Source organism: Anarrhichthys ocellatus, unplaced genomic scaffold (assembly GCF_004355925.1).
Source record: "Anarrhichthys ocellatus isolate YVR2014 unplaced genomic scaffold, GSC_Weel_1.0 scaffold6, whole genome shotgun sequence".
Lineage (NCBI taxonomy): Eukaryota > Metazoa > Chordata > Actinopteri > Perciformes > Anarhichadidae > Anarrhichthys > Anarrhichthys ocellatus.
This window is the reverse complement of record NW_022280036.1, coordinates 14125548-14152976: the sequence shown is the minus strand read 5'-3', so window position 1 is coordinate 14152976 and position 27429 is coordinate 14125548. Positions and strand designations below refer to the sequence as shown.

General features: G+C 38.7%; 1 protein-coding gene across 2 annotated transcripts in view; it reads left to right on the top strand.

Annotated features, from left to right (window-relative positions):
• The window catches only part of pcdh9 (protocadherin 9), a 183851-nt gene that overhangs the window by 115394 nt on the left and 41028 nt on the right, over window positions 1-27429 (top strand). The window contains exon 4 of one of the 2 annotated variants that reach the window (XM_031846166.1): window positions 13012-13213. In XM_031846166.1, coding sequence (XP_031702026.1) covers window positions 13012-13213 — 202 coding nt within the window. The remainder of the gene's footprint in view (window positions 1-13011; window positions 13214-27429) is intronic. The other variant, XM_031846167.1, reaches the window with a different exon arrangement.

The following is a 27429-nucleotide window of genomic DNA, read 5'->3' as shown; positions in this document are numbered from 1 at the left end:
CTCTCTCTCTCTCTCTCTCTCTCTCTCTCTCTCTCTCTCTCTCTCTCCTGTCCGGTCCTGTCTGTCATTCCTACTTTCCTCACACTATTATCGTATTTTTGCTGCTCTGTCATACATTGGTAACAAGGGATGGTGAGAGGAAAAAAACAATATACATCACTTTTTTATGATTGCAGTGCTGTATCCCAGTTGGAATATTATTTGGCAGGTTGTAAGAGAGTCCCAAGTGAGAACATGCAAATTTACAAACACTTATATACCATTTGTTCTGAGTCTGTGCCATTTAGTTTGTCTTTTATACGGCTGGGGAATGGAGGTACCCATCTTTACAAATACAGCTGAGCTTGTGTTACAGCTTATGTAACTGGCAGACATTCTTGTTTATCTCTCTCTCAAGGGATTTTATGACTAGATGTATAATAAGTTATTGCTCTAGGATATTCTTCAACTGTAAACATTATTTTGAGTGTATATCCATGACTTGGTAAGCACATCTTTGTGCCAAACTGAAAATATTACTGTGAAGGAATGACACCTATGGCCGAGCATGACAAGTCTGCAGCCTTAACTAGGAATGCTGCGTCTGACTTACTCTGATTGTGGGGTTTCTTAGCATTAAGCGACAGGTTATTAAATGGGTCCCGTAACTTTGCAATACAGTGAAATGTATGAATATCTGATATCTAATATCTGTTCAAACTGTCACACTAAAAATGCCTTTTTTAACAGCAATCGGATTTCTGACTTTAACTGGAGGATAAGTGCTCGTAGCTGCCTTCCCTTAGATGGGCTATTATTCCTTTTCCATTACACCTTCCAAAATCGTGAAGTATAAAATGACTCGGTCAGCTATTTCAGTTGCATGCTTTTTTAAGATTTTGGCCCTGGGGTTGTCCACAGTTTGGATACTATGCCAGTATGCACTGTTTTTGAATGCTTTATGCATGACTGTGAACAATGTAGTGTCTGTATACAGTGTGTGACACTCTGAAATAGAAATGCAGCATGCAATGCTATTCACATTGTTTAAATCCCTTTAAAATGTATTTATTTTCCAGATATTTTGATTTTGAATTATACAATTTGGAGTGCCAATAGGGTATTTGACAATCCAGTATGTGAGCATGCATTTTTTTTTTTCAACCCTGTCCAAATAGTGAAACATGTCCAGACACGGACTACATCGTGTTGCACAATGATAATAAACCTGAACAAAACATGGTATTATAAAATGTTAAATAGTAGTTAAGACTAGCATGCATTTTTTTCCTTGTTTTTTTAGATATAATCATTTATTTTATTAAAATTATAGTCTAGAACATTTTAAAAACATTTGTTAATAGAAAGTTTAAACTGTAAAACATCTAGTTCCAGATTTCTTTTTTAGAAATATGGGCAGAGATCAAAGGTATTTAGAATTCTCTTCTAATGGGGGTTGTTTTGGCATTTATTGAATTATTTAGTTATCATTTGTAATTTATAACCTTCCAAGGAGACAGACAAGCAATCTTTGCCAGTTCTGCTGACATGTTGACCACTGGGCAAAAAGCGTGCCGTAGGCTGTTTAGTTGACGGCTTCGGAGATGGAGCAAGGCTGCACACCGATGATCTGTCATCTTCACAAAGCTTCACTGACACTACGTATTAATGCAATTCTGCGTTCGTCCCTGCTGGCTTGTCTCACCCTTACTGTAACTATCAGATATGACTTCACCCATCAAAGCCATGATCAAGCGAGCTTCCTCCCTTAACTCGATTTAAAAGATTTAAATTAAATCAATGAAAGGTGATTTATAACTGAAGATAACCTAAAACTCGAAAAGCCTATAGAGATTAGTCTGCCAATGGGGTTGATGGCAAGAGAAGATTAGCAGTTGAGTACATCAATCTATCCGCACAACCTGACCACCAGTATAAAAGGCATGGCCGTCACAAGTAAGCCTTTCTCCCGCTGAGGGAAATCAGCGCATCCTGCCTCGGGCTATTGGTGTAAGTACTTAGACTACAGAAGCTGTGGCTGAGTAGGTCACAAAAGAAGTGCATAGGGAAAGAGAAAAGTGACCAAAGGCCGAGACAAAATGGAAAGATGGATAATGGGCTGAAAGATCAAAGGGAGTCTGATGCAGTGCATTCCTTATCCATTTCACACAGTTATAACAGATTATTGAAAAACACCAGTGTCGAGGGCAATGTTGCGCGGAAATTTTATTTAGTGATGTTATTGAGACACTGAAGTTACACATCTGTTTTGTGAGGCTTTTGATTAAATTAAGAGTTGTCCATAATTTACTGGAACATGAGAAGAAGTCGACATTGCTGTCATTGTGCATTTTTTTAAGGGGCACCTCCTGTGCAGCTATGGTGGATATAGTGGGGAGGCTCCATTTGGGCTAACAATAGACATGGTGGTAAGGAGATTTTGAGAAAGCCTGCATCAGGGAACATTTTGTATATTTAAAGCCAACTGTCAAGAGGCCTGTCCAGATAAAAATAATGGAATACCAGGAGAATTGGGTGTCAAAGTAAAGGAGTCTTGGACGTGATCAAGAAGTGGGAGTTGACTGCGAGGTCTGTTATCATCTGAACTAGGATCACTTTGAAATCCTGCAGTAAAATGAAAAAAAATGGAAACGCTGCTGTACTAGATTGGCTTTTGCTAGCTTTGTTTCTGAGCCTGATACGGATAAGCCTCTGTGTGTGCAGCAATTTTAGCATAATGGACAAAGTTGTAACTGTGGGTCAGGTGATGCTCATGGGCTCAGAGTGTTGTTCCAAAATAGCTGCACAACAGAAACAGCAGACCTTGATGTGAATGAGTTATGGTCATAGGGGACAATAGACATTTTTATCAATTTTCATGCTACGAATGGGCCACCATATGTGGATATTCTATTTTTTTAAACATCCATGGGATAAGTGGTGATACAACTATATTACACTGTCCATGATCATTGCTCCTATCCTGCATTCATCATCACCCAGATACATGAGATACTATTTGAATTGTATAACTTACACGTCATATTATTTCAAACACATTTTACAAAGGCAAAAATGCAGATCTTCACACAGGCATGCTTATCACTGTTTTCAAATTTACACTAAAAGCAGATCAGAGGCATAATGCTACCTTGCAGTGGATATTTGCAATTGAGTGTTCCCGGTTTTGTTGATGATTCTGGTCAGATCTAAGTAAAGCAGATATTTGTTGAATATTTCAGTCTATTTTCGTAGCTCTGTGTCTACAAGGAACAAGTCAAAGGTGTACCCAGGGAAATGGTAGACCAACTTATCAAGTCTTTTATGGGTTTATGCTGCATGCAATGCTAGGCCAAAGATGTAGTGGGGTTGAATAAGCTGTTTAAAATGGATCTCCCTATGCTCTTTTAGTTTATTTTGTCATCCTTTTGAGGACATTTTTCAAGATGAGGCAAACCTCAGATGAACTGTTTAAAATACAGCCTTACCCTTATATAGATTCAAATGTTGTTCTGTCAGCACCATTTAAAGACCAGTTATTGAGAAAACAATTTGAATTATTTTCATGTGTATTGTTTCTAATTGGTTAGGATATCCGTTCAGTGTTGTAAATCCAAAGAAAGGATAATGGAAGATCCTGATGGGTGCCATCCACCTCACAAAACAGATACCTAAATGGTTGAAAATGTCTTCTGGTCTATTAATATTCATTCCTTTCTTTTTCATATGTTTCTTCTTCCTCTGTTCATCATGCGCAAATCTAGTTTCCATCCTGCTGCACAATAAAGGTACAAATAAAAGACATTTCTAGAAATTCAACAATGCTGAAAACTGTCGCTTTGCTACTGTACATAAACATATAATGCTACTTTGGTCTACATTTTGGCTGAATGGTTTTCCATCAGTGAAAGAAACAAAAAAACACACACAGAGAAGTGTTCCTTTTCTGTCACAGTCTCCCGAAATGCAAACAGGCAGGCGATCACATACAAACAAAAACAAATTATGCACTGCGACACACAATCCACCACTATGCATTACGCTGGTGCGTTGCTTTCACTAGAAACTGTTGGAGGGGAATTGCTGGCTGCTTGGCAACAAAACTAATAGAAAAAGGTCTGGGTGATTCTTATTTTCCAGATGATTAGTTGCATCAGAAATAATTGTTGGTAAGATCATTGACCATAAAATTAATTACAAAGGCTTTCCCTCATTGTGACTGTCCTCTCAGGAAAAAAGTTAGTTTCTAATTTCCTGATGGGTGAAATGGCAAAACAGCAGGTGTGTGTATGCTGGATGTTTTACAAATCCAATGTAGTGTGCTATAATGAGGATTAGTATGAAGCAGCTTTGATTGTCCACAGCAATTGATACATGAGGAGACAGTGCTTCTGTACCATACAGTTTAAGCTACGAATTGATATGTACACAATAAATATACGTGTAATAAATTATAAGCTAACTCTAAATGCAATTATGTGAATCCATGCATGTACATGAAAATGTTAATTATGCACCCAACTCTTTAAATCCTTGTGAAATTGGCAAAAAAAAAGAAAGATATTTGGGGACTTTGCGAAGCTCTTCAGTCGACATTTCGCATCTTTGTATACACAGGCCTAAGTATGTCGGGTGTGCATGCCCATGTAACACCATGACGGCTGGCACGTACAGTAAGTGCAGGGTGTCGATAGTGATGTTTGGTGGCACTGTCAACACCTTGCCATGGTGCATCAAACATCACTTCCGTTATCACTTTCTTCCCATTATCAAGTGACATGAACATCTGCTGCTTTTGGAAGAGGTTACAAGTTGCCGCTACAAGTACAGATTGCAAAATGTCCTTCTCATACTATTTATTAAGTGACATTTACATTTTGTTATAGTGGAACGTGGTTAACATGGTCTACAATTTAACAAAGCCTTTTCAATTCATTTCAGGCCATAACTTTGGAATGCTGGTTAGAGTAGTGAGAGATATTGCTGTACGTTGCCTTTTATTGTTTCATTGTCTTTAAACAGCAGCTACTGTGCATACAGCTTCTCTTTAAGCTGCAGTATCACACTAATCAGTTGTTGCCCATGTCATTAAGTTTTAGCACTTTATAGCACTTTGCTAATTATCCAGTCAGTTGGATTCAGCTTTTAACAAGAGATTGTGATAATGTAGAAGCTTGTGAGTTTAACGTGTGGATTAGTTGTGTATTTCCAAACTAAATGTTTTAGATTAATACCCTCATGACACCTTTTTTCCATTAACAGGACGGATAAATTAAATCAAATTTATTGTTAATAGGGTTATGCAAAGAGAAAAGAAAGTGCTTTGAGACATAATAAGAAGAAACAACTTTTTTTACAGCTAAGAATTGGTCAGATGTTGGTAGAGCTGACTCACCGTTCACATTGCTTTGCGTCGACGCTGGTGTGACAATACAAGCCCAATCAGTCAAGTAATGTATATACTGTATTATGTAGGTAGCGTGCGAATTATTTACAGCATTAAGAATCCATGTTAATCATTGTTAATACAAGCCCCTGATTTAAATGATTTAAGTAGAGGGAGCTGTCACATCTTGTGCAAATTATACATACCAAATCTACGATTGCTTGGTTTTAATGAACACTATATATAATTAGTAGACAGTCCGTTAAAAGGTTATGATATTCTGTTTGCTGTTCTGGAAACAAACAAAAAAAATCACCAGTGGCCAAAGTCAACAAGACCTCCCAGCTGCATCGATTTGCATTTGATCTCTCAAAGCTGAATAATCATGGTCTATGTAAATAGCTATCGTTTCCACAGGATAAACAGGGATCCAACTAAACAAATGTGTGCCTCTGTACCAGTTTGGTGTAATGGAATCGCAAATAGGATTTAATGACAGCTAATAGGGTGGTAGATTATTATGAATCATAGAGTACACTGTGATTATGCTTTGGTTTTTGTGTGAGTACAAATAAATATGTAGGTTTTAATGCAGCATGAATGCCTTGTATTTACTTTTGATTACCTTTTAATATTTCAAACTCTTTTGTACAGTGCATTGACACAAAGGTATGTCTCACACGCATTTGTGGTGAGTAAATAAAAGAGGAGACACCCTCCGAAGTGCCACAGAGCAGTGACTTCATTGTGAGCGCAGCACCAAGATCACATGGACTGTAACTCATAAACACATCAAGCTTCCCCATTCAGTGCTCAGGGCCTTGCCTGCTCTGCTCTGTAGTTAACTGTCTCTGAGTGTCAAATCCTTCATCCTGATGCAGGAGACACACATAGAGAAGAATTCCAGTGTCTCGTTTTATGGCAGTGGATGTCTGCTGAGGGAAGAACCGATGAGTGAGTCAGTAGTGGTTAACTTTGTAGCTAATGCTCTGTGGCAGATGCACAGGTTTCTTCAGCTGTGCTTAAGGCACAAAGGGAAGCTGGTTGAACTACTCCTGTCTCGCAGTTCTCACTCAGCCACGTCAGGTTATTTAACAGCACGCCAAAGTAGGGGGGGAGGGAGAGAGAGAGAGAGAGAGAGAGAGAGAGAGAGAGAGAGAGAGAGAGATCACTGCAGGGTAGTGAGGGGAAAAGATGAGCCCATGCTGTCCAGATGTAGCTCAGGTGGTGTTAGATGACATCAATTATAAATTAAATTGTCATCTAAGGCAATACATTAATTTAATGTTGGCCTGTGGTGTCAGGCTTGGTAAGCTCAACCACGACCATGCCTGTTAGTTGCATCTTAAACCTAACTTTGACTGACTTGGCTGAGTGAGAACACTGAGAGAGCTATACTGAAGAGATGATTCTAGAAGGCTTGTTCCCTAAGCTTTTTGCAGCCTACAAAGTAAAGAGTACATTTTTTCTGCACTTGCCTGTGCTTAGTTCAAAGCCATGGAGTGTAGGCTTTTTGATTACCACGTCTCATCCCAGCATCTATTTTGCCTCTTAACACGTATCTTGGATTTCAGCAATCATATGTCTAGTACACGATGTTTAACAATATTATTGCGCTTTAAAGTTATAATCTGCAAGATTTTCACCAACTCCATTTTTGATACTATTGATGGCGATTATATGAAGGACGAAACAATTTAAGGACATCTAATCACATGTTGTTGACTGTCTTCTTTATTCTTCATTGTTAAACCACTTGACAAGATGAGACATCTGAGAAAAACCCAAAACCATGTACAATCAAATGCTCATTCACTCTAGTCTCAACATGATACATCAGGTGCTCGAGAAATGATGGACAGCTGAGGCATATCCAGTACTATTGATAGTTTGGTTGGGTGTGCTGTTTACGGTAGCTGCTCAAGGCAATTCGTTGCACCCTAAATTGACTCTACAGAGAATTTTAGCATGTATCCGCATATTGCTTTGGTTTTACTCCTGCAACTCATCCTTACATTTCATGCAAAAACCCAAATATTCATTAAAGTAATGAAGAAAAAAAAAGCAGGGACGGGTGCTCATGCTCGCGTGTGACTGTAGGAGGAGATGGACTTAATTAAGGGGGTGTAGACGGATAAAAAGAAAACAAATTGGACTTCGAGGACATTAGCGAGAGGGAAATTGTCGCAGCAGTTGCCGCTCCCGCTCCCGTCATCTGTGAAAGATGAGAGGTGAGAGTGGTGAGTCTGGTGACGAGCACACCGCACGACTACATACATGCTTTTTCATGAGAATAAACGACTTCCATGTGGGTTGGACAATAAATGGTTGAAGGATAAATAAATAAACATGCATTCTGTACGCTGCATCCATAAATCTGCACAAGCTCATTTAGCCCAGAATGAGTCAAAATGATGGACTGTGTTGATAATCACATGCTAAGCAAGTGTTATGGAAATGACAAACGCAAAGCACACTGCCGTTAGACATTACACACACACTACAGTACATGTCCACTCCTCCAAGCTTTCAATTTTAGAAATGGGTCAGATGTGACTTAGATTTATGTATGTTTGTGTTTGTCTTTGTGTTTGCGTATGTGTATATTTGTGGTGAACCAAAGAGCGAGGGAGTGACTGATCGAGCTTCATTGTGGATGTGGCAGAATGCAGATGTTTCTCTGAACTGCTTCGCTATGATTTAATGATGAAAAGCAGAAGGCAGCTGACTTAGACTCTGGAGAGGCAGCAGGAGCAGACTACGTCAATATTAGACGCAGAATCAAAGACGGGGGAGATTGTGATTTATTTGTCACTTTTTATTTGAGTGTTGCTTACAGAAACAAGTTTGGGAACTCTTTTTATCTCTGCGTCTTTCATCTTTTCTAAGCAGTCTGAAAAGCTTGTTTTTGACTGTGTTTATGTCATGAAAATAGAGCCTTGCCTGACTGAGATTGTGATGCACTTTATCCCAAAGGAAATCCGGATGTTATGTTGACAGGAGGCAGTGTCTATCATCTGCTAATATTTCACTTGATTTGATGTTTTTGGAATGTTACAGCTTGTCAGGGTTGTGGAGGAACACTGCGGGGAATAGAGTATGACACCAAAAACTTGATGAAAGATCAAGAACAGGGTATAGATTTTTTATTTTTTTTAAGGGTTAAAAGTATCAAATAAGATTCAGCTTTGTCATTTTGTTGTTTCAGCAAGTGTTGAAGTACAGTAATAGTAGTGCAAAGGTGTAAGAAAGAGAGGAGATGACAGAGAAAGAAAGAAAAAATCAATCAGCATGACCATGTGGAACAAAGAAGACATTCACGTTTTGAGGCCTTGTTTAAAAAAAGAAAAGAAAAGAAAAATGTATTTTCCAACGTAGCCAGCAGATGGCACAGCACCTTTGGTCTCCAAGGGGAAGAGAACGAGTGAGAGAGAGGAGGGCAGAGAGAGAAAGGGAAAGAGATATTTTTGTGAGTTTTGTTTTCCTGCTTGACTGATCTCCCTCAGTGGTCTGATTGTGAGAACGGACTTGTGGGAAGTGTTCTCTCACCGCAGGTGTCAGACTGCTGTTAGATAAGATTATTTGTGGGGGTGACGGGGTTGCATTCTTGTGTGTGTGTGTGTGGGTGTGTGTGTGTGTGTGTCTGCTCAGTATGTGCTTCTGCTCATTAAATGTCTGCCTTATAGAAATGTAGTGTTATATTGACTTCATGTGGGAAACAATACACCACAGAAGTTGTTTTTGACTTGCACACTGTGCTCCATATGGCCACACTCAGGAGGAGATGGAGAAGCGGAGAGAGTGCAAGAGAGCGCTCATGAGCCCTATTCTTATTTGTTTTCTGTCACACAAAACCAAATGTATCAGTTTTGTTATCTGTGGGATTGAGTCTTTACTGCGCAGTGATTCGGTATATTTCACCCACTGATTTAGATTTTCAACAGAAGTGTTGACATGAAGAGCTACAGTAGCTGGTATATATTGTGGGTGACGAACTGCTTTATGTATGTTATTTTTGCCATTTGGTTACAGATTGTTCTCTATTCAAACCTTGATCAAAAAAGCAATTTGTTACTCCTTAAAAATGGAAATGCAAGCTTTAGATCAAAATAACTAATGCACGTTGAATTAATATATCACATTACTACTATTTACTTTTCCACCAGCTAATAGTGATGATAATGATAATAATACTCATGGAGTGTTTTGCAACATTTGCAACAAAATTGCCATTCTATCCAGTCAGATTTTATTTTCAGTTTGCTTCATATTGTATCCTTTCTATATAGACCCAAGGGCGAACGCCATTCTTCATAATTTGCAGGCTTGCTGGAATTTAAACCCTCCAGCAGCAAAGTGCTGCGATTTTGCTCCGTGTTTGTTTAAGTGTGTTTGGTCAGGCAAATTATAAAAACAAGTGGATAATAAGGGTTAGCAGGCGTGATAAGCCATAATATCTTGTAAACTGGCAGCAGGGATAGTTTAAGCCGGTGTTATGCTAATGTTACTTGTGACTGTCAGCAAGAGAGAAGTACAAATATCTTCAAACATCCTTAAAAACATAAATAAACTCATGTGCAAACACAGACAGACACAGCGACGAAGACCGCCTACTTAAAACTGGACCTTTTTTTCTAAATGATTAATTATGAATAATTTAGCTTGGAACAACACAGGTTATTGTGGAATATTTATCAAAGAAAAATCAATAATTTCATACTTTTGGTATGTGCAGTAAAGTATAGCATTACGCTAAACCTCTTCTGCTTCGCTCAGACAAACCCCAGAATAAAATCTGACAGGGCACTGAACAAGATTTCATTTAAAAGTCCCACCAGTCCAGCAGTATTTGACAGCACACACCGAAACCATTAACCCAATCAATAATAAGCCATTTTCTTCCCTCCGCTAAAAATCAAAATCAAAGGAAATTACATACAAAGTTATTACCGCTTCTATTATTGCCTGCACATGTCATGTACATGAGAAGACCATTTTGGAATATCAGATTTGTCACTGTGATTAATTGAGAATTAACATTGCTGTTCTTTTCCCTGGTCTTCAATCAACAGCATTCATTTTTCCACCGTCACACTGTCTACTGCATTTCCTTTTGTGTTCACTTAATCAGAGTATTTTCATGAATGTCTTCATACTGATGGGCATGTACTCTAGATACTGTCATGTACTTATCTTGAGCCTTTTTAGAAAAGCTTTGGAAAAGCTCCTGTACATTGTACATCAATCCCAATCCTACACCTTATCCAGTTTAATGGATAAACACCATGTTTATAATACACTTTGATCAGCTACAGTTTTAGCACATTTCTTTAATTAGTCAATCCATTAATCCAGGTTTGCTATTTAGATATACACATTGAATAGTACTTTCATGTAAAAATATATAGTTGCCTCCTTAACTCTGGAAAGAGTTGGTATAAAAGCTGCCAGTATCAGTATAGCTAGCTTGACACTTCCAGGGCAGCCAACAAATAGATGGCTACCTTGCTCAAGGCCAACGTCTTTGGCATCAGCAGGAAGAAAAACATAAGAAGCCACTGTTAATTAACTGCAAATACACCAAACCTGTCAAACCTTTACGGCTTGCCTCACCCTCCGTCTTTCCAGGGTTTATTTTGTTTTTAAACTACACACCCATAGCATGCCTCACCTTATGTAAAAATGATAACTATATCTCATAATCAGTATACTCTAGCTGTCACACAAACAAAAGAGGGAGCCCCGTTAGAGCTAGATTCTTTTTCTCCCCATTATGTCATCTTCATTTCGAAATGCCACATCTGATCATCTGCCTCTTTATAATTACTACCGGTGACATTTATCCAGATTCCTACTGTTTTACAAGACCTTTACATTTAATTGTACTTGATTCTGCACTTTCAGTTCTCCTTGGAGACTGCAAATGTGAAGCATTGTTCAAATCCTGATTTAGAGTTTTGGGAATATATACTGGATTTTGGATGGTGTTATTTCTGATAGGCCTTTCATAGATGGCCTATTCAACTGTCAAATAAGATAAGTGTTTATCTATAAATCTTATTTTAACTGTTGATTGCAACTAATTGTGTTTAAAAGGGCATCAAAAAAGCTAAGTATATAATTAAATCCACCGTGGCTTGTCATAAACGACACCCATGCAATACACATAGCTGTCATAGCCCCGACTTTCATAAAACATTCTTTCTTGTCATTTCAATCCGTTGTCCCTTTTGTCATCTGAGTATTATCAGTGTCATTGCAACACCGCTGGGCATGTAAGGATTGACATCTTCCTCCAGTGTTGTTATAGCAGACAGGTTTTGGTAAAGTTTGAGTTGCAGATTAAGAGCTTTATCTATCTATCTGTCTGTCTATCTGCCTATCTGTCTGTCTGTCTGTCTGTCTGTCTGTCTACATCATCTGTCCCTCATGAAAATTGAACACCATGCATTTACATCTGAATCCATCTTTTTTTTTCTTTCTACCCCTAGTCTCCTAGGTCTGCCTGCAAGTCCCCAACCCCCGCCTCCCTCACCTCCCCATTTTTCTTTCTTTCTTTATTCCATATTTTTGGTTCATTGAATGTTGCATTTTATTTGGAGCAGTTCTAAAATATATAATGAGGTCATTTGCATTAGACTGCAGATTGGGTGACCTTTGCTTTTGCCAGTAATTACTGTAAACCCCGTCTCTGCCTGTCATCACCAAGGATGTGGCAGGGACCTCTCTGTGCTCACGAAAGGTTAGCTGGAGGCTTGTGTCTGGACTTATGAAAAAGCCTAAGGAAAATGTCATTAGAGCAAGGGGAAAAGACACTCGGAATTAACAATTGGAAATTCAATCAGGATGGCTTTACGGACGGTGTGTGCGTGTACGTGTGTCCGTGCGCGTCTGTGTTAGCATGCATATCTCCAGCAGTAGAGCTATACGACTTGTATCAGGAACACGTTTGGGTTAAGAAATACCTCTCGTCAGTGATAGTGCGGAATGTGGGAAGAAGGACACCCTGGGGGCGACTTATGTTAACTCTGCAGGCCACTTTGACTTTGCCAACGCGCAGACAAACTGACAACACAAACTAAACAATTAGGCTGTAAATGCCCCTGAAGCAGTCCTCACAAACATGATAATATGCTGCCACCACTATCTGGACATTTCCCCGGCCTTGATTAATTATCCCTGACATTAATTACACTATGCATTACCCATGCATTTATAAAAGGCTCACCAATTTGCACTTTTCACCTTGCTCAATTTTTGTAGTAGTGCATGATGTTTAATTTGCATACTGTTATTGGTTGTCATTGTGCAGTGAAACGTGACTGTATTTACCATGTGTTGCCTCCCCTTCCCATCAATAACGCGGCCCAGGTCAAAATAGACATTTGATTCGGCAATCAGTCTTCTGAAACGGGAAATGAACCCTTCTATTCGTCAAAGCCTTCCTGACTTGTAAATGTTTCATACATTTTACATCGTTCAGACGATCTCTTAAGGCTGCTTATTTCACACTGCAGTACTGATCAGTGTGTCAAGCATGAGCTTGCTCGGCTCAGTGTCAAATCATAGTGTTATAGGGATAAAACTTTGAGGGGGCAGAGCAGAGCACTAACATCAGAGGCTCTGTTTTGTGCTCTTGGTTCTAGTCGCAGCGGCGCGTCACGTTTCACCTGCCGGATGGCTCTCAGGAGAGCTGCAGTGACAGCGGTCTGGGGGACCACGAGCCTGTAGGCAGTGGCTCCCTCCTCACACAACCTCTCCCTCTGGTGCAGGCGCAGGACGACTTCTACGAGCAGGCCTCCCCCGATAAGAGGACTGAAGCTGACGGCAACTCCGATCCCAACTCTGGTGAGTTGTATTGCTATCTTATGGCAGACTACCATTGCTTTTTAATATGAACGCATGGTCGGTTTCTTTGCGTTTCTCTCCCTGTCTCTCTTGTTCTCGCTTTTGCAACATGTGTGAGTTTAAAGCGCCATTGTTTTCAAAAGCTGCAAAAATGTTCCGTTAGTGGACATTGTGATAGTGTCTTTTCTTTCAAATACAATATGACTTTGGCTTAATTTACTGCTTATTGTATGGAAGACGGCGAAATCTGAACATGATTTTTCTTGAAGTGCGGGTTGAAGCAAATTAATTGTGTTTCCGATTTTTCTTCAGGGAATAACTAAAACTCCTTGAGCTGAGATGATAAATAGTCATGAAAAACAACATCGGTCTCTATAAAGAACTCAACGTACCAAATATCATTTAATTTGGAGGCATTTGATTGCCCAAGTAGGTTTCTAGTGGATACACGATCAGGTCATTCATTTCTCAGTTAATCATCCAGACTTGTTCATTCCTCCCAGGAGCAAACCTGGGCCTCCCATAGGCTCCTCACCTATTTGTGAAACTCATTTGATTTATTTAGAGATGATTTCCCAGTTGGAAGTCTTGGTGCTCAGCTGAAGATGTTAACTTCCCACTATTTCTGGTGGGAATGTACATCTCCGACCCAGTTTTCTCATTTTATCATTAAGAAGTGAAGCGTGCACGAAGATGAAGCGCTTTGCCCCAAGGTCAATGCCAGCTTGCCTGCAGAGGGTGGAGCAGCCAGCACCACATACATACAAGGGCTGTGAGTAAACTCTGCCTTCGTATGATTTCATACAGACTCTAAGTTAGCAGATGTACTCACAGTTGGCAGATGTACTCTGTGAAGGCCCACTGACTCACTGTCTTCACAAATGAATGGAGCTGCACATGGCCCAACCACGTGCAATTGTAGTACAGCTAACTGACAAACAATGTGTAGTCTGCCTCATCTGCATGTTCTTATATTTTTAAATGTTTCACACACAAAATTACAATAGGTAATATGTTAAAAAAAGAAATGTAACAATGCCATGTTTTTTTTTTTATAATTCAGTAAGTAGTGGCACATTCTTAAATCCCAATAAAAAAAGTTACAGGAACAAGGTCATGGTGGATATCCGTGAGTACTATTTCGTTGGATAAGTTTTTTGTTTCTTGAAGGCCCGTTGCGTCTCATACAGATGCTAAACCTATGTGTATACGTGTATATGCAAGTATATAAATTGTACAGATAGACATAGAAGGGTAGAGAGAGTCATGGTTGGTTCTCTGACAGCAAATTCAAGTGTTGAGCATTTAAACTGTAAAAAAAAGAAAAAACACGTCATACTATACTACACAAGCCCTGATGCAGGTAACAGGACTGGTTCACATTACTGTAACTGTTTCCTGCATAACACATCATTTGTGTTTCCTTAAGCAATGGCGATCCGTTTTGTTGGTGTTTTCCTGTCAGCAAACTATTAATGGTGACAACAATGGTCTTTGATCATTGACCTGCTGCTTGGCATTATAATGATTTCATGTCTCGTGTATGAGGGATGTGTTACCTGCTGGTGGTGCTCTCAAATATGTGTACTCGGTGGTCCCAGGTTAACTAGTTCTGAGTAAGTCTCTGTCAGACTTGAAAAGCCCCCCTGACTGCACGATATGACTCTGACTCTGTTGACAGAGGCAAACAGTATCTGGAAGATATATGACACTGTTATGTTCCAAGTTGACGTGTAAAGTATCTTCCAACACTATTAAAAACAACAGCATTTCAGTTGAGGACCTTGACAGAGGGTGGTCTTGTTCTAGGTTTGACAATATTATCAGTATTGCCTTTTTGCTGACATATTAAAACTGTTCAAAAGACCCTCTTAAAGAAATCAAAATTCAAATGATTTGTTAAATACATCTGCAGTCCTCAATTTTTGTGCAGAATATTGAAAAAATAGGTAGCCAGATTAAAGTCGACTTCAGATGGGGATGATCGGTATGTAGTCCTCCTGATAGTTTAGGCGAATGGTGTACACAATTGGCATTTAGGGACTTCCAAACAGGTCAAATAAATATATATATTTATTTATTTATTTTTAGAGTTTAATACATAAACACTCTTTTGTAAAAAATAGAAATATGTTGTTTGGTGATGTAAAATACGTGATACATATGACAACTGCATTAACCTTTAACAATGTGTGCCTTGTAATATTGAATATATTAATAATTGAGTGAAATTAATTTGAACTCATAGTTTTCTGGACAGCATCTGCACACCATAACTGATTAGATTACAAAGTAAAACACTGACCAGCCAAACAGTCCCCTGGGGTTTTCATAACAGTCTGCATGTGTCACATTTTAAACTGATTTAGTGATTGGACGTAAAACTGAGCAAATTAACTTTGGATTTTGGCCTCCCTATCTGTTTTACTTTGAGAAAGGTGAACTTAATAATTATCCTTTATGTAATACAGGAAAGTGGTTAGACCTATGCGTAGGTTGTAGCTTTCATCTGAACAAAAAAAACACATAATGTGGGAGTTGTGAAAGTCTGATGTATAAAGTATTTTATATACTGTATATAGAACAGTAGTTCATGATGACATGTTTTATATTTCTTTGTGACTTGAAGATAGCCTTGAAGCTGTGCTGCACAAAAAAAAGAGTTTGTAAAAAACACAAAATAAGAAAAAAATAAATTAAACATGTGTGTGTAGAAAATAACAATAACAGATGGATGGTAATGAGGGACACAGCAGTTTCAGTCAATATTATATTTCTTTGCGAAGAGAGAAACAAAGTTGACAGTAATATATGAATTAGTAGTATGTCAGCAACTGTGGTGAGAGAGGGGAAATAACTCACAGGGCCCTGTTTTCCAATAATGATTGATTTCAAAGTAGTTTTACATAAAAAAGCTGTTAAACTTTTCCACAAAATTCCCCAAAAAGCACTTACAAGCAAGACTGTTAAAAGCTTCTTAACATCCGCTGTCCATGGTGCTGACAAGAAGGATGGGTTGATTTAAAGTAACTTGCTGTAATAAATTCTCAATGAACCATGTTAGATTAATTAAAAATGACATAAAATACAAAGCATACATGAAACAAAAAGAGTAGATACCATGGATTTGCAACAGCATCATGAAAAATCAGCCAGATTTACAGTCAGCAGTGACAGAGTAAATTTGATTAAGCCTACTTTGATAGATTTAGCTGCTGCTCTTGCCCTTAAAGGTGCAACGTTTCAAATTCAGAGCATTATTACAGCAGTATTTTTGAGGGTTGGCGTCCTGAGCAGAGAATTGTAATCCAAGCTTCTTTTTACGGAGCTGGTTCGATAGCCCATGCGTTTTAGTGCATGCGAGTCCCAGTTTGTGTGCTAAACTGGCTAGCTAATCTAGACCACTCTGATATGGTGGTTAACACTGATAAAGCCGGCCCAACCCACGATGTCGGAAGTGTAACGCCCACCTGATTCCCCCCCCGGTTAATGCCGGGGGGGACTTTTGCACTTTTGCCGTTGTCAGCACGCCATAGCAACATTACATATTCAAGTTGCGGCAATTTCTGGAGTTGACACTGTTAGTCATTTTAGGTGATTTTAAACCAAACAATGATGATTTACGAAACTTAACTGAGTGCTTTTGTTGCCTAAGCCCAAGACCATTGACAGGGAATAATACTTTTAATAGTATTTGAAAAGAGACTGGTGTGACAAATCTACACCCGGAGAATTTTAACCAAGCTTATCGATCTCCACTGTTCGGACTTTTCTTCAGTTGCATCTTTACTTCCAGTGTTTTTTGGGAAAGTATAGATCTGCAAGACAGGTTTAGGATCAATTCAGTTGTAAGGTAACAGACCCCCGGAGCATTTCTAAAATTGATGCTTCATTAATTAGTTTGCTTGTACTTCCGCTTCTGTCTTACCGAGTACATACACAAACATATTGACTTGAAATTGAAGCTTCTATCCCTATTAAGTTGCACTGCATTGCATTAAAAGTTACATTAAATAACCAGCAAGGAGCAAAGTAATAGTCATATGCTGAATATCTTTTAGGAATGCTGCATGTCCCTCTGCAATTATAGAGCAAAGTTTTTCTCGACAGCTTTTCACAGAAAGAACTGAATCAAATAAACAACCGAGTTACATATTCACCAAGTGAATGCATATTTTGGATGAAACATAATTCTGTCATCAGTCACATTTCTGAAAAATGAAAGTATTACAACTGATGACTGGGCTGTCGAGGTCTGTCAGATTGGTTGTGCATGGATGGGAGTCCCTAGACTACAAACAAGCTGAAATAATACATGACAGGAGAGTGCCCAGAATAAACAGGGAGGAGAGTGGGGTGACACAGGGAAGTCATGTTTATTTATAAAACATTTAAAACCACCATTATAGACTAACGTGCTTTATGAATGATTAAAAAGCATGGCGGACAAGAAACACAGGGCAGTTAGATAAAAAGATCACTTGTACAATCACGCAATTACACACACACACACACACATATATACAGACAGGCAAAGGCAAATGGACTGTGAGATGACATTTGAATGAATCGTTGGAGTGTGCGGATCTGATATAATGAGAAAGGTTGTTGTTCTTCTTGTCTAGCAAGAACCCTTAAGCTTCAAATCTAGACGATGAAACAACCAAGAGCCCCATGTCTGATGACCTGAGAGTTCTACAGGTCAAATGTGATCAAACCAAACAGAAACTATAACAGATCAGCCTCATGAACAACAGCATCTTAAAATTATTTCTGAATTGTCCCAGGAGATGAGTGAGGAGAGCCAACAAAACAAGTGAAGAGGTCACGCTGTGATGTCAATTGGGCTGCATGAGTATTTTTCTGAAAAAAATAAACATGCATTTTTACATTTCTAAGTGAGCCTGATCTTACTCCCACTGTGTACAGCAAAAAACTTGCACGCACAAATTAATACTTTCTAGAGAAAAACCCTGAAAAATAAATAATAATAAAAGCAAATCATAATTACCTAAATATTTTCCAGTCGGTGTATTTGAAAGTCAAATTTTGTACAGATTTATTTTAAAGTTGTGTGTTCATTTTCACATCCCTTTTCCAAAGCATTATATTTGCAGATGATACCTTAGAATTGTGCACTCCTTCCTCACAGAAATTCATTATTTTCACTATTTTCATGGGCAACACATATACAGTAGGCTTGGTAGAACGAAAATGGTCTTCATGTATATGAACGGGTCAATAAGTCCAAGTAGGTCAGTTGCAGTTGCATACTTTTTAGCTTTAGAGTATGTCATCTAATGTGTGCGCAGTTCATAAAACTTTGGTGAATAACACATTTGTTAAAGATTGTTGTTTAATCATCCCCCTGCTTTTCTATACTAATCACACTAAAAGTTTGACTAATGTCCTATAATTAAATGGGCTCTTGAGCAATGTGGTGGCATTGTAAGTACAGCCTTTGTTATCATTCATATACTCCAAACACAGCATCTGCTGCCTACCATCTAAAAAGTCAGTGTCACATGCCATGGGCTGTGATAGGGCCATTATCACCATCACTGACAATATAAATCAAGGGGAGGAGGACTCTCTGTTTAAACCGTTTTAAACTATCTGTCAAAAGAAAGAAGAAAATGGCAGGAGTTCTCTTTAAAAAGCTATACAGATGTTGTCGTTTTTGACACTGATTATTAAGCAATGAAGCTATGTAATGTATTGAACTTGTATGCATGTTTACAAATACAACTTTCTGAGTTGTGTGCCGTTTGTGGCTATAATCCCAGGAATGATCTCAGTGGAGGTGGGAAATGAGGACAGGATGGAACTGGAAGAAATACAGTAAGTTGTGACTGAAGTGGCTGGCAATATCTTGACTTGTAGAGCTGGTGGTCCTGTAGCTTAACTGGCTTAGTCTGTAGCACTTGTTTGTAGACATTTTGATAGAACTGATATTTCAAAAGAGACAGGAGTAACAAAGACCGTGGAGAAAGAGCAGGTACGAGCATATCAAAAGTAACAGCATATAAAAAAGCATGGCAACGGTAGCCTGCAGGGGTTAGCAAAAAAACACACGTTATAATGATGTAATGTATCTTATCCATTCATCCATCTTCTCAAGAGACAAAACTAATTACTTCTCAAAAGCACTATATGTTAAAGTATTATTCAATTCTGGAGTCACTACTTTTGTTTGTGTAGTTCTTCACTATCATATTGATCCACACTACAACACACTACATTTACACAGCCTTGTATAAGGTTGCTTTCCTACTTTTCCCCCCTCAGGTCAGTCAGACTGCCTTTTAGTGTTAGGTTTATTAAATTACTTTTTTCAATTTATGACAGAGTAATGCAATTGGCATCTGTAGCTACAAAACCAACCAGCAAGATCCCATCATGCAAATATGTTGCATTGCAGGGAATTGTTGAATTAAAAGGCCCACTATGTAAGTTTTTTTTTGAATATTTTCCCCAAAATGTTAGATACATAATTTACTACCCAATATAAGAAATAAAACCGCTAAATAAAACATTTAAACATAAATTAATGTTCTGACTTCTAGCTCGTGATAAACCTCTTAGATCGGCACACTATCTCACTCCCTCACTCCCATCCTATCACTCCTCATAAAACTCATCAGTTTAAAAAAACTTTCTTACAATTGCCTGAAATTTAAATATTTATATCAAATGTAAGTAAAGAACACATTTTGCAGTCAGACAAAATATCAAAGACCCTTGGGTCATGAATAGCAGCAATTTAATATATTTTATTACGTATCTAGTGAAGTGGCGTGGTTAACCAACATATTCACAATCCATTAAAAGCACATATTGTAGAATATTAAATGCCTTACATGATAAACTGTAGGAAGCGGAGAAAGCAATGTCAGCAATTATTGTACAGTATGTTACTTTGCTGGGGATTACAGCAAGCAAATAATACTAGGTGTTTTACCTACTGGGGCAAATTATCCTCCTATAAATTCATGATTTAATCACATTTAAGGTGAACCAGAGGTGATTCATCACACTGCACCTCTGCACCTCATTTTGTTTGCACATACACAAGGGAAATTGTTATGTTTTTTTCTGTTTATGTTTGTCTGTTATCTATTTTTTTTCATCCCAATACAGAAGGGTATTATGGCTTACTATAATGCATTTGCATGTATCGTCTGCATTATATATAATAGATATATAATGTGTTACTGTGGTTACTGTAAATGCATCTGTAGCCCCTCTTTGCATGCCTGCATCATTCTGCATTCATCCCACGAGTTGGCAAATTTGTATGTACCATTCTTCATCCCCCAGTATATACCGCTTTTTTTCTTGCTACATTTTTCATCATCTTGACATATCAGAAGAACTGTCCTCTCCAGACAAAACAACAGCTCTGGTCATTTTTTTCTTCAAATGTCTTGAAAATACCTGTGTATTTCGGGCAACCTCATCTTGTCATCCATATGACTGCCGTTCTCTCCAGAAAACTGCATTGGTCACATGCTGGAATGGCATATGTTAACGCTGGTTAAGTATTGAACATTCTGTGCAAAATTGCAGTATATTAATTCCAAGGCTCCTCTTGAGTGGTTCCATCCCTTTCTCTGTTGCAGGGGTCTGGGCAGGTAGTCAAGCACTAGTTGAACTGTATCTGTTTGAAGATGAGTGCTGGAACACGGTTCACCAAAATGGTCGGTTGCACTATTTATGCTTGGGAACATGACCAACTGACAGGAACAGAGGTGGAAGCACAGAGGGAGTAGGGTTGAGTGGACGAGGTGCTTGTTGAAATAGCACAATGTGACTGGGAGAGGGTAGCTGTTAAGGGTCTTGGCAGAGAGGGCCGGAATGCTCAAATGCAAGATATGTCCTCTACCATGAAAATGGAACCACTTAAGCCATTAATCATTGATGGACAAGAGATCAAGGATAACTCCGTTGTTGAGATATTCTGCTCCATTCTACTCTGCACTGCTTTGTCTGATACATCTTTTTAATATATTCAATATGTATTCATATTAAACACATTTAAATGTGACAACCAAGACTTTCTTCACAAAATGTGGAAATACTGTGAAATATCACTGTTACACTGGTATAGTCATGATGTTGACGTTGATGAAATATGATGTCTCCATATTTTATCAGAATGCGGGCTATTTACCTCATCGCAATATTGTGAAAATATGCTTGCAGGCAAGCAAGATGGTCACCATGCCATGTTTTAATGATTGTTAGCGCCAAATTGCTGATGCTATATTTGCCTGGCGTCCCAATTGTCTCTCTGTGGCGGAGGAGATTGGCAGCTTCTTCACTGCATTTTACCTTTGTGCCACCAGGCTTGTTGTCATGGGAAATGCTGGATTACTGTGCCAGACAAAACTGGAACTGATTTACTTTGCAACTTTACTTAGCAGTTCCACTATTTAGTGAAGAAAATGTATGTACTGAGTAGTTTACTGCAGACCGTGACGAGAAAAGCATTGATCCCATCAGAGGTACTTTTAGCATTCATTAGCACCACCATACTGACTCAAATTGTCACTGGCTGTTATGGCTGATGAACACAACTTGTTTATAAAACTATATGGTTTTATAACTTCTGCTGAATATATTGGCAATAAAAAGAAAGTAGCAAAGCTTCCATTGGCAGTGGCAGTGGAAATATTGCTTAATGTACACAAACCATAAATGGTCACGGTCAGGCAACTGGCTTCTAAGAGCCTTTGTAGCACTCACAGCAGGTGGATTGATTCACTCACTACTACTACATACTTCTACAGAATGAAAAGGACATACCTCCTACATAGGACATACCTTGACTCTACCTCCGAGCTACTATGCATTTTATTATTCCATTCCATTATCCAAACCGCTTATCCTATTCAGGGTCGTGGGGCGCTGGAGCCGATCCCAGCTGACATTGGGTGATGGCAGGGTACACCCTGAACAGGTCACCAGTTTATCGCAGGGCACATATAGAGACAGACAAATTGTCACGCTCACGGGCAATTTCGAGTCTCCAAATAACCTAAGCTGCGTGTCTTTGGAGTGTGGGAGGAAGCCGGAGAACCCGGAGGGAACCCACGCTGCCACGGGGAGAACGTGCAAACTCCACACAGAAGGACCACCCGGGATCGGGGATTGAACCCGGGTACCTCTTGCTGTGAGGTGACAGTGCTAGCCACTACACCACCATGCAGTCCTCCATGCAGTTTATTATGTTATTTTCAATTCAATCATTGAGCTCTGCAATGAATGGCAGGAGAGGTGTGTTTTCAGATTCCCGTGAGGTTCCATCAAATCCAAAGAAAGAAAATGCCCTGGACAATGTTGGACAGATTGCAGTTATATTTGAATTATACTTATTCTGATTGTAGTGGTCTTGCAATTAACATGTTCAAATGCCCTTGTCTTTATATCTTATGTCATTGTCTCATCGTAAGTTCACACTGCAGACGTAATGACCTAACCCTTAATTTCTTATAGGGCTCAGCACAGTATGTTGTTGTTATGACCGAGATGACAATTGTTGTGTTTTGGCTTATTCTGAACAAATTTTCTCTTTTATCAGGGATGGAATATGTATGCAGATTCTTTACTTCAAGGTTCTATGCGGCAATACCATGACAAGATATGCTGCTATGTGGCAGCAAGCTGCAAGCTAGTTTGCTAACACTTATTAGAATCAACATTGGCTTTGCAAATGTTTGGGGAAGGAGATGCATTTAATGTGTTTGTAAGACCTCAAGGATACACACAATGCATTTTGGTAAGCAACACTGAATGTAATTATTTTGCCATAGAGAAGAGAGAATAAAAAGTGCAGAGCACAGGCTGGGGAGCGGGCTCGGATGATGTGCTGAACGTACATTCACTCTTGGGCGCAACCATTTGAGTTCTCAATTCGGTACAAGCTCTTATACAGCATATGACCAGCTGTTGTAATATAGGCAGTGACACTTTTGCCTTTAGTTGGACAAGAAACACACTGCAGAACTCTGGATGAGCTGTGGGGGTAGAAGAAGGCACTTTAGTGTCATAGCCAAGAGCATGTTGCAGTAATCCAGACATGAGGTTGTGGCCATAGAGCAAACAGTGGCTAGTTTAAGTAAGTAGTAAGACGCAGGAGATATGTATAGCCATAAACCATGTATAAACATCAACACATTATTCATACTTAATGTTTGCTGCGCTGTACTGACATCTGTATATTTATGTTTCAATTCCATGTTCACTGTAGTACAAATAGTTAAAAAAAATGATGAGAAACAAAAGGCATATGAGCGAGATTCTAAACCAGCCCATCAGTTACAACATGGCGAACACATTTTCTATGCTGTGTATTTTAAACCAAGTGAAATTATATTTTGTCTGAGTTACACTAATAATAATGGGCCACGGTAAGACAATAGCAGTCACATTAATGAACAGAAGATGTTTAATCCACTGTCATAAGGTCACAAGAAAAAAACAACATCTTCACCATGTGCTCAGTACCATGCCACAGGTTGTGCTGCTGCTGAGTCTCGTCCACACAGACACATCTTTACATATCCTTAGGCCACCCTGCATGTGCTTTGATTGCAACCATAAAGCATATGTTGCAAAGATGTTGCCTGCACTATAACTGTCTGATTTTATTGTTTGTATTTATCCACAGCAATACATGACATGATGCCTTTTATGAATGTGTTATTGCCGAAATTAGGACAATTTAAAAGCATTCTCTCAATTGAATAAGAGTAACAGACACACCCGGTGAAAAACTGAACTCTGTGCCAGCAGCTTTGTTGTTTTTGTAGTACAGATGCCCAGCAATTGACTATTCAGGATAAACAAATACCAGGCTGTCACTCAGTCTGGCAGCCATCCGACCACCTCAGTCACAGGCAGCCAGCGATGCCAGTGAGATGGTGGGATGCCAAAACTGTCGATGGATGTCACAGGTCTTTTGACTAGAGCTGCATGCTGCGGTGACAGACCTAGAGTACCTGTTTGCATATGCTTTAACTGTATATCAAAGTGATGCATCAGTATGGAGTTTCTAACTATAAATTGTCAAGTTTGTTTCTGTCCAGGAGCTATCTTCTGTCTTAAAGTTTAGTTTTGAGTAATTTCTACTTGCCAGCAGTAGCATTAGACAGCCTGTTTTACCCCTTGCCAATCTGTGTACTCTGTTCTTAAGAGGAATTCTGAGGGATGATCTATGCATATTTGCAATTTAGACTCCCCTTAAACCCAGTTTGGCTGTATATGAGTAAGTGTGTGTTTGTGTGTTCCTTCTGATACCTAAATCCCATTGTGTGAAGAGGAAGTAGCGGGGTAGAGTAGCTAGGGCCCCTGACCAAGCCTGTGGGTGGGTGGCATGGATTCATAAATCAGGGAGCAGTGTTAATCTCTCTCAGGTATTGGAAAGCCAGCCCTCAGTAAATATGTTGCCCCAGGATAGAATGGGGTTTAAAGGATTTCTGTCTCCAAAGAGAAATTAGGCAGGAGCTTCAGAAGTGAGCTAAATGGAAATGCTTGCTGGAGCATACAGAGAGAGCAGGGTGCTGCTGTCAGCTAGTAAACATCGTCTCAGAGTAGCCTCAGTCATTATTGTGGCAGTCGGTGCCAACAGCCAGTGTGAGCAGACGGGTGGGCTGATGAAGAGCATCTTCTATGCTGATGATTAGTCACAATAGGGAGGAGAAAAATCCGAGGACTATTGAATTACACTGTTGGGAATGAGACTTATTTGTGCAATAAGTTAATTGGCTAATTACAGTGACTCACACTTACATCCCACCCACTTTGTGCTATGGGACTTTTGGGGGGAAAAAAGACGAACAAATTAACTAAATTCTGACACCTTTTTTGTCGCATAGGCTCACAATTGCTACACGTGAAGAGTGTAGCAATTGGAATGGCACGCATAATTACAAATTTTAGCATATTGTAGGAATCGCAATCAGACTTTTAGAGATCCCCTGTACACCCTCTGAGTCAACGTCAATATGAATGTGAAATATGAACATGTTTATTTGGCAGCATTTTGTAGGTATTCATAATTGCTCATTTTCAGACCTTGACTTAGGCACAACAATATGACATAAATTGGGTGAAATAAGTCAACTGTAAGGTATTTAAAAATGAACATATTGTTTTACACACGGATACATTATCTGCAGAACATTAGCTACGGAGATATTTATTTTTTCGTTACATTATCTGCTACTGTAACTACGGCAACTAAATAATTATAAATGAAGTTCATGGCTATTAGGCTATCACAGGGAGATATTCACAAGTAATGTAATACAACATTTAAAAACATTCACAGTAATGACACGATGTTAAGCTTACGATTCACTTAACCTGAATGTGTGTAGGCTATGGGAGCTAAAATTAAATTAGACGTAAAACCCCATACATTTGACATTTTATTTTTTCTTAATTTTGAATTCAACAATGAAAAAATATATAATATATATATATAATATATATATATATATATGCCTGCTGAGCTTTCTCTGGTACATTCCCTTGTGGAAGATGCTTGCAGATTCGCAAAGGGCATGTCATTATCAATTTAGGCAATTGCAGCTTTTATGTTTCTTATTTTCGTCTTTGTATATGTTCAGCTCTCATCATTATACAAAATGGAGATTATTCTCTAATCTAAGGACTGATATCATGTGTCATATATTCCTACATGTTGTTTACATTTGTAAGTTTAGAGTCAAAAGGATTGTTGAGTTACTATATGAAAAGTGTGAATGCACAATAGGAATTATTCTTCATATTTTGTCCTCATAGAGGTTTCTTATACCGATACTGTTTTTCTCTGTTTTTATTGTTCAACAAACCTTTAATTATATGCTTTCTGTACACATAAGGTAGATGAAAAGGTGCTGAGAAGCAATTCCATATGAAGAAGGGGCAGGATATTATTACTATGCTATGATTTGCTATGATACTGTTGTGATAATAGAACATGAGAATGCAATACAGTATAGCTTTCCACCCTGATGGAAAAACCTTGACTACCCTTTATTTCTTTATTCAATCTTTAAAAAACCTGTTAAACATTCATAAGGAATTCAAAGCTTCATAAATAACCCTGGAAGCCAATGAAGGGCTGTTTTTAGTTTGGGGCAACATGGTAACTTGTCTTAGTTCCTGTCAGAAGTATTGGCTACATTAACTTTAGTTTTAATATTTTATGTTGGGAAAGACAAGCGCACAGCTACAGGGTATGATCAAAATGTTGAAACATTTTTTGATGTTACATCCAATTTGGGCAATTATGGATGTGGTTTTGAGTATTAAAGAAATACTTCAAGATGTTGAGAAATAATTGTATTTGTTGTCTCACAGAGAGATGGATGAATAGTGTCTGTTCTTTGAACACAACGATAACTCTGTTAGATGTAGCCTATAGCATATTTAGCTAGAGTACAAGAAGCAGGTGAAGTTTATTCTTTCACCACATATAGACCTGATAAAGATTATTCAACAGATTTGCTGGGTGACAGCACAACACTGGAAACTAATTTCCAATGTATGACTATTATGAAGACTCCAAACTACGGACTGCAACTGCAGTTATTCATTTTTCTAAAGTGGGCATGGGTGGATAGTCAACATCTTCATTGGCGGAAGAAATGTCATTCAGGGGAAATTGATTGGAACAATTTAGATTAAAGACTGTTATCTGCCATTATGTCAGAAATACATTATCTTATATTAAGCCTTGTGCACCTCCCAGTATGATGCCAGACCAAGTTGTCATCCTTAATCCCATCTAATATGGGAACAATGATCTATCACATCTGATGACCATTTGAAACAACATCAATTGTCTGCGAACCAGGCACATAATCTATTGCATTTTATTCTCTTTTATTGCCCACTGCCGAAAACAAAATATATTTCTATCGAAGATGGGAAAGACACATTTTAAACAGAAGAAAATGTTGCTGATGTGTGTGACAAGCCTCACGAGCAAGAGCTAGAGAGATGGCACATCTGCGATTTCATTTTCAATCACCCAGTAAAAAAAATCCTTGACGATCCTTCATTCCTAATACAGAAAACCCAGAATTTTACCCATATGTAAAAAAATGTAGACATAAAGTTCTATCCTGCAGACATCGATGTGGACCTTCACAGCTCATTGTATCATTCGCTCACATGAGCAAAATTCCAGCTCTGTCTCTCTC